The 8,640-nt window shown below is 35.7% G+C and overlaps 2 protein-coding genes across 2 annotated transcripts; one reads left to right on the top strand and one right to left on the bottom strand.

Annotated features, from left to right (window-relative positions):
• Window positions 1-913: 913 nt before the first annotated feature.
• On the bottom strand, window positions 914-2,809 carry LOC106303580. The gene is made up of 5 exons (XM_013739856.1): window positions 2,577-2,809; window positions 2,066-2,327; window positions 1,744-1,980; window positions 1,457-1,674; window positions 914-1,375 (listed from the first exon to the last, which is right to left on the bottom strand). The coding sequence occupies exons 2-5, from the start codon at window positions 2,318-2,320 to the stop codon at window positions 1,108-1,110; spliced, it is 978 nt and encodes a 325-aa protein (XP_013595310.1). The 5' UTR covers window positions 2,321-2,327; window positions 2,577-2,809; the 3' UTR covers window positions 914-1,107.
• Window positions 2,810-4,001: 1,192 nt separating this feature from the next.
• Window positions 4,002-5,232, top strand: LOC106304160 (F-box protein PP2-B10-like). Its single transcript, XM_013740557.1, has 3 exons — window positions 4,002-4,345; window positions 4,495-4,613; window positions 4,713-5,232. Exons 1-3 carry the CDS (start codon window positions 4,049-4,051, stop codon window positions 5,131-5,133), a joined length of 837 nt encoding a protein of 278 aa, XP_013596011.1. The 5' UTR covers window positions 4,002-4,048; the 3' UTR covers window positions 5,134-5,232.
• The last annotated feature ends 3,408 nt before the right edge of the window (window positions 5,233-8,640 follow it).

Genomic DNA, 8,640 nt, shown 5'->3' with positions numbered 1-8,640 from the left:
ATAAGCGCCACAACGAGTTCAGAGAACCTCGTATACCCACAATTTCTATATTGTTCTTGTAGAACATAATGATTTTTGTGGAACGTTTGGTAAGTTTTCTCGAGCATTTCTGCTTCCGAGACAGGCTTACCGCAATAATCTAATTGCGCCGCTATTCTCAATATAGCGGAATTGTACGTTTCCACTTTTTCAAAATCTTGAAATCGTAGATTTTTCCACTCATCGAGTGCATGGGGGAGAGTAATTTTCTTTTGGTTATCAAACCTCTCCTTCAGAGCTTTCCAAAGATCTAAGGGATCTTTGGTTCTCGCATAATCATGCGTAAGATTTTCATCTAGATGCCTTCTCAGAAATATCACGGCCTTAGCCTTTTCATGAGAGGTTGATATATTGCCTTCTCTTATTGTTTCGAGTATTTTCTCGGAATCTAGATGAAGCTCCATGTTTGTGACCCATGCCGTGTAGTTTGTCCCAGTTACTTCCAATGCCGGAAACTGAAGTTTCTCGATTTTTGCCATTTGTATTTCGAATCGCAGAGTGATCGTGCTGATAACGTGTTATAAAAAGAACTGGAATTTATTTGTATCGCAGGAATTTAAATAAGGGCAAAATTTATACCCGTAGAATTTATAACACTGATAGAATCAGTTTATTATAGAGAGAGAAGAGTGAATTGAATGATTTTATAAACGATCGAATATAGAAATAGGATTTACTGTGCAAATAGTGCAGCGGGCCCCACATCCTTTTATTTTTTAACATAATCGGTGGCTGTATTATTTGACTTTCATAACATTCATGATATTTTTGTTCGGATTAAGGGCATACATAAAGAATCAAAATTATCCGAAACTTTATGCGAATATAGAATTTTTTGTAATCCACAATATTCAATTGGATTTAAAAAAACAAATAAAATGATTGCTTCTTATCTATTTCAACAAGTGAAATCAGCAACACTATTATTAACCTTTGATTAGTCTTCCTGGTTTACTAACATCAGACTGCATATTCGGATATTGATTCCCCTTTTTGTTATTTACTCTTTACTCCTGCTGAATAACAAACCAACCTTAACCTTTATACAAATCTATTTTTTAATATCTTTTAGGGCAATGCATGAGAAGAACCCAAACGCCTGTGATTATCTTCAACGTTCTTCATCTCCAATCTCCCTGGCTTTCTAGCCTGGACTTCCTCATCTTCGTTAGCTTCTGCGTTTTGAAGCTCTCTCAAAGCTCTTTTAGCGTACACAGTGAAAGCTACAGTCGTCACAACCGCAATGATCAAGGAGACTACGTTGTACACTATCTCTACCGTTGTCAAACGTTGATGTCCGTATTGCACATCCGCGAATGTTCTGATCAATCGACCGCTGCATTTGAAATTTCAGATTTTAAAAGTTCTGTTTTCAGTTTCTATGGTTTAAACTGGGGAGAATGAGAGAGTGACTGACCTGTAAATGTAGATGAAAGCTTCAGGTATCATTCCTGCTATGGAACCGAACAAGTAAGGCCAGAACCTCATGCTTGTCACAACGATGGCGTAGTTGAAAATGGTGTAAGGGAATGGAGAAACACGAAAGATTGCCACGACTCTGAACTGATGGAACCAGCTTCCTTCTGCTGCTAATCTAAGAACAGCGGCTTGACGAGGCCACCTTTTCAACCATTGCTGCATTTTTGAAAAAGAACATAAGTGCAGTGAACTTGTCATCAAGAAGCGAAAGGGTTGGGTTCTTACGTGGAGGCGATCACGAAACATAAGGCCGATTAAGTAAGGAAGAACCATGCCAACGGTGGTTCCAACCATGATAATAACGAAACCGAGACCATAACCGAAAATCATGCCAGCTAGCCACATGGAAGGACCAGAAGGGATCAAGAAGACAGGGAACAAAGCCAAGGAAACAACAAGGACGATGGCGAGCATAGGACGGCCAAAAGCAGTTGCTTCCCATTGTAGAATCGGAATCAAAACCTACAATCAAACTAACACCATTACACTCGATAAAACCGTTATTGAAAGGAATCAACTTGAGATTTGAGAAAAAAAAAGGAAGCACCTTTTGGAATACAAATGGAACTCCCCATTTGGCGAAGACAAGAGTGAGGACGAGAGCAAGTGCACAAATCCCCAAAGCTTTAAACCACCAAATCAAGTTTCTAGTCCGGATCTCTGATTGAGACACTAACACGGTTTCAGGAGGAGAAGGTTCATGGGGGGTCCCAACAACAAGGCGAACGTATTCATTATCTTCCCTCATGTGACGAACCGAGCCTGAGGTATCCTCTCTTGGCTCTTTCAGTGGATTTGACATCAAAACCCTGCAGATACAATATGCTTAGCTTCGCAACTTCGAAGACACACAAGGAAAACGATAACTAACAAGTAAAGTTAAAATTACAAGGAGGAAGAATCTCGACGACGAACATCGTAACTTTCCGATTTTCAAATCAAACAATCATACAGTAGTCGAATCACTTAGATCTCTCAATCTCATCGCAAACAAAAAAAAAAAATAGAAAAGAATCACAAAAGTTTAGAAAGTAGAGCTAGGGTTTAACAAATCAAACCTGTGAAGAGATTCGATTCAAAAGGAAGCACGGAATCAGCCTACGGCGGCGCTAGTCAAGCTTCGTCGTTACGGTAACGGAAGCTCCGACGCCGTCGGAGAGAAACTGGGGTGGTTGCGGCGGATTTACGCCTGGCTTTAGTGTCGTTGGTTTGTTTGCTTTCAACAAGAAAAGCGTGATTTGAGTTTTATATTTTTATTTTATTTCTGTTACGGAAATTCAAATGAAAATGAGAAAGCGCATCTACTCCTTTTTTCAGTTTTATGACTTTATCTATTTTTCTAATTTGATAGCCTTCTGGAATATCTAGTCAGACTATATTATAAAAATGAAATTGATAACATATTTTTTTGCGTTTGACACCGTTGATCCACAATTTGCCTACCTGACTTGACCTACTTTTTTTTATAATTTGGTTTGTTTTAGCTAAGAATTATTCCAAACCTTTGAACAAAAAAATAAATGGAAATTTCCAAACCAAATCCAAAACTAACCAACGAATCCTCAGATTGTATTATTGACTCAGAAACAGGAGTGTGAATGAGACGCGCCTAATAAGGGGCATTTTAGTATATACGGCATCGCTAGGTTTCACCAAAAAGAAAACACACATACATTCTAAAACACTAGGCATAATCATTGATATACCTTCTCCCCTTGTCAAAAATAATGATCATATCATAGAGGCTTGCTCTGGCTGGTTTTGTCTTATTGCACAGGAGCCGTTGCTGAGCATAGCTGGGCATGGAGACGGGCTTAACGATTTCAATATTTTGGGTTTTGATGCTTAACGGGCTGTTGCTTGTTTCTCGTGTGGCCCAAAGGTTGTAAAGCGCGGTGAAACAGTTGGTTGATTTTCTTAACCCGGTCAAACCGATTATGTATTGATTGGTTATGCGTTTGATTGAAGAAGGAAATTCAAGTTGTAACTTGTAAATTTGAATTTCCGTAAACAACCACTTTGCGCTATATATGTATACCGGTTTTGGAAGTGCGGTTCGATATTACGGGACTTTTTGGTTTGACTCAAAATGTCCATTCAATTAGACCAGTGTAATCGGATTTGTATGCCCCCAATTAGTTTTTTTTAGTAAAGTTAGACCAGTGTAATCGGATTCAGGTTTGTAATCGGATTTGTATGCCCAATTGGGGTTTTAGTATAGTTAAAAAAAAAAAGTTAGACCAATGTTACGTAATAGGACTCAAATTTTGTGGATGATACAGCATTTAGATTCATCATCCTCGGTCACATGAACACTTTTGTTGATAAAAAAAAAAGAGTATGTGTTTTGATCAGTAGCAGCTCTTCTTTGTTGACTTTTATTACAATCGTGACGTCAACCTTGTTAATTATGAATTTCTCCGAAACTTCCACGTCGACGCGGATAAGTGTTTTGTCGTAAATATGTCGGAAAAAGTGTTAGATAAGTCAAGAGGAATCTCTCTCTCTCTCTCTAGACTAGACGACGAGGATGAGTGAAAATCACGGCAAACGCAGACGAGAGATCGGTTCGGATTCGTCGCCGTTCGATTCCTTTCCGGAGGATTGCATCTGCAAGATAGTCTCCTGCACAAGTCCACGTGATGCGTGCGTCGTCGCTACTGTTTCTAAAGCCTTTGAATCTGCGGCGAAGTCAGATGTTGTATGGGAGAAGTTTCTTCCGCCCCAGTATGAATCCCTTGTTCCTTCATCGCGTCATTTCTCATCCAAGAAGGAGCTATACTTCGCGTTTTGCGAGGACCCTGTTCTTATCGACGATGGTACAAAGGTATAGTAAATGTATATATCGGTCTTGGACCTTTTTATATGATTTTGAGAATAAATGATCTGTTAGAGAATTATGGCCTATAAAACAAAGCTTGTTTCAGCTGTTGCTATTGAATAATTCTGTTTTTTTTTTCTTCTGGGAAATAAAAGAGCTTTTGGTTAGACAAAGCCAGTGGAAAGAAGTGTATCATGCTATCTGCGATGAACATCTCAATCATGTGGGGAGATACTCCACAGTATTGGGAATGGATTACATTTCCCGAAGCTAGGTAATAATCTCGTTAATCAAGTTTGTAATTAAATAGTTCGGATGATGAATGATGATGCCTGATTAAAAAAAAAAATTGGTGGTGTGTGTGTGTTTGCAGGTTTAAAAGAGTTGCGAAGCTTCTTGATTTATGTTGGTTTGAGATTAGAGGCAGGACGAAGACTCGTGTCCTATCTCCAAGAACACGTTACTCGGCTTACATTGTGTTTAAGAAGGTAAATCATTGTAACAGCTTTGAGGATGTGGCTATAGAAGCTGGAGTTGGAGTGGTGGGGAATGAAGCTTCTACAAGATTCATATACTTTGATGCGCGAGTGGATGGGCTGTCTTTGAGGAGGAGGCGAAGGAGGCCACATGAGAGAAGAGATGGGTGGATGGAGATAGAGCTTGGGGAATTCTTCAGTGGAGGAGATATAATGAATAGTGATGAAATTGAGATGAGTGCTTTAGAGACCAAGCTTGGCCATTGGAAGAGTGGCTTGATCATTCAAGGAATTGAAATCCGTCCTGTAAGAACCTAGTAAGTAATGCCCGGGAACACTTATATAATGAAAAAACAGCTTTGCTAAAGGTTGAATCCTTGTTGGTTGATATATGATATGAGTCTGCATTTTTTTTTACCTTAGAGCATCCGCAGCAGCAATCTTTAAGGGGATTTTTTAGTAAAAAAATAATTAAATAATCAGTAGACCCTATCAAAAACTAAGGATTCAATCATTAAAATCTCTAAATAATAACTATTTCTTAGTGAATCCTTGCATTATTTGTGGGCCCCCACAACATGTTGCAGTCCGCGATTGGTTGATATTTCTTTTTTTTATCTGAAAAAAAAAATAATTAAAAAATCAAAAAAACTTTTTCTAAGGACTCCAATGGGATATCACCATTGGAGATATATCTCATTGGAGATGCTCTTAGAACTTGTGAATGGAGCAGTGATTAATCACATGATAATAGAAAGAAATTTCCTTTTATCTCTAGTTTCTTTTTCACATCTAGTTGATTCTTTATTGATCATAAAAAAATATTTTTACTGGCCATAACACAGAAAATAATAAACCTACAAAAAACACCTTAAACTAAACTAAAAAGGAAATGTAAAAAGAAAATCATATAAAACTCAAAACTCCGAAACTGTAAATTTGTTCTTTATTCTGTGGAGGATGTCCAAAATAACCGAACCAGTTATGTTACGCCTGCGAATTTGGCCTGAAAGTAACCGAACCAGTTTTTTCAGTTTCGGGTTTGGTATTGGTTCTCTCTCAACTGAACATATCGGCAGAAATTTCATTTGGGTTCATTAACCCGAGAATGTTGGTTCCATTCAGGTTAACCGATCAGTTTCTGCAACAAATATTTTAAATAACCAGATTATATCAAAACTAAGATCGGCTTATATCAAAATTAAACTGTCTTATAAGAAAAGTAATCAATTTTACATTAACCAAGATTAGACAAACCATTTTACTGAACTAATCCAAAATACCAAATACTTTGGCTAACCAAAGTCGCATGCCTTTGTTTTGGTTCGGGTGTAGATGTCTAACCAGGCAAAAAAATTTACGGTACCTTTGCTGTCTTTGTCTGTGTGAATGCATTAAGGTTGATAAATCAAAGAATTTGAACGATGATGAAAAGGAAACTTGGCAAAACGTTAAATGGTGAAATATCATCCAATTTTTTGACGGTAGTACATATTGAATTACAAATTTGTTTGGTTATTATTTTTAAAATATTCAAATATTTTTTTGGTCTACAAAAAATGGTTTCACCTCTTTGCCTAGAACAAAAGCATTATAAATAGTCTTTCTTAACGTGAATTAAACTCACGTAGCAATAGTTATAGACACAATCTTTTTACCACTACGCCAACTCAACGTTGGTAAAACATTCAAATTATCTATACAGTTTGTTACGATAATGATTTTATATTATTTGAGTATTTTTTTTTCGGAATAGGATTATTTAAGTTAATAATTTGGAATTCATAGTGACATGAGAATCCACTTGAGAATAAGATTAGTTAATCAATTATTTATTTTAAATACTTATATATATATATATATATAATTGCTATAACTTTTCAACAATAGTATTTTCCAAACAATAATATCTTAGTTAGGATAAAATATAAATGTTTACACAAATATAGCAGATTTTTATACTTTATGGTCCAACAATAACTTTTGTTCATTAAAATTTTAATGGTTCTATTTAATATAGTAGATAATTTGAAGAATCAAAAATATATATATTAAAAATAATTTTTTTTTGTTTCATTTGGTTTTCTTCAAAATCGGAAGCGAAAATAATTATTTATAAATTCCTTTAAATATGAGGAAATGAAAGGAACAGGGAAGACCTATGTCTAAATAACTTGAAAAAAAAAACTGTGTAAATTTTGATGAACAATGAATTCATTGTAATTTGTTCTCTAAAATTTTTCTTTTTGAATAAATGTTCTCTAAAATTTGGCCATTAATGTTTCTGATATTGGATTTTTTATCTTAAGATTTTCTATGTTTCATAATAAGTGTTGTTTAAAATTTTTGCACATAAATTAAGAAAACTATTTTTTTTTGTTTTATCCTTATTACATCTACTATAAATAAAAAGAACTAAAATAAAGGCCAAAGAGGGATGCCACGTAGACAAAAATATTCCACACCAATCATTTTGCCATGTCATCACGGTCCGGACTTAAAACATGTTATTTTCTCTTTAGCCCAATAATATAGCTCAAGACTGAATTCAACGAATCTATCCTCCCACTCTTCACCTTCCTCGATCACTTTAGGATTACACAGCTGTTTCTAACTCTTCCGGTACTCCTTCGACACTTCATCCTCTCACATTTTTTTTTGTCTTAAAGGCCCATTGTTTAAAGAAGCAAGCGACAGGGATGCAACTGTTTACATTCCCACATTGTCTGCCCTTATATATATAAACCTTCATCTTCATTCTCTCTCCTTCACGTTATTCACCAATTCCACATAAACACAGCAACCAATGGCTTCCAGAACTACGAAATCCTCCGGCAAGTCAAATGAACCAGGGTTCATTGCTCCTAATAGTCTAAACATGTACGAAAGTCATATGTTGTCAATAAGCTGAGATGAGGCTTATTTTATGTTGTAACAAATTGTATTTCAATTTTAATGTGGAGTTTCATAGAATCAGTTGTTGCAGAAATCGAAGCTTTTTGTATATTTTGGAACAAGGAGATAAAGCATTTCAAAGAGGTATGTAACTTTTGATCCTTTCCTGAAAGAAATAAAGAAAACTAACCTAAATGTAGTTTTAAAGAGTTATGAAATCTGTTTTTTTTTCCTTTTTTCTCTTTTGACTGTTTTCATTGTTGTTTCCTCACTAGATGTAAGGATGCCCCATTATCTGCAACTTCTTTAATAGATTTTGAACTGTTTTTGGATCTGTCTGAATCAGGAGAAAGAAGTAAAAAAAAAGAAGCTTCCATGAAGTATATAGAGTCCGATGGAGTTGTTGATTCTCTCACCAAAGGTATAGTTTCTTTCTATAGTCCACCATTACCTATTGCTACAGTTTTTTTGGCTGTCGAATAGTTTGATCTATCTTTGACAAATAATTACATTTATAATCTTTTGTATGTTCTGGAACACAATACAGGGTTTCCAATGTTGTTCTGATTGCTTTGAATGGGAAGAAGGACAAGCCTTCATCTACATTAGAGTAAGTTACTAGACATGTACTTTGTTTCCAACTGTAATTTATTAGTTTCTAAGAGACTACCATAATCTTTAATCCAGCTTTTCCCGTTTTAATGAACCAGGTGCCAACTTTTATGAACTAACTCCCGATTAAAAAATAGGTGTAAGAGTAAAACATGTCCTCTACAAAATTGATGGAAATTTGGGTTTAGTCTTTCATCAGTAGCTCTAACAAGGATCAAACAAATTTGGGCCTCTCTGCTGTACAAGTAATAAAGCAAAACCATTTCATGATTCTTCTTCACTCAAAGTATAGCTTAACCTTTACATTTTTGCTTGCAT

Source organism: Brassica oleracea, chromosome C7 (genome assembly GCF_000695525.1).
Source record: "Brassica oleracea var. oleracea cultivar TO1000 chromosome C7, BOL, whole genome shotgun sequence".
In the NCBI taxonomy this organism is placed as follows: Eukaryota; Viridiplantae; Streptophyta; class Magnoliopsida; order Brassicales; family Brassicaceae; genus Brassica; species Brassica oleracea.
Note: the sequence above shows the minus strand (reverse complement) of the source record. Positions and strands in the feature narration are given on the sequence as shown.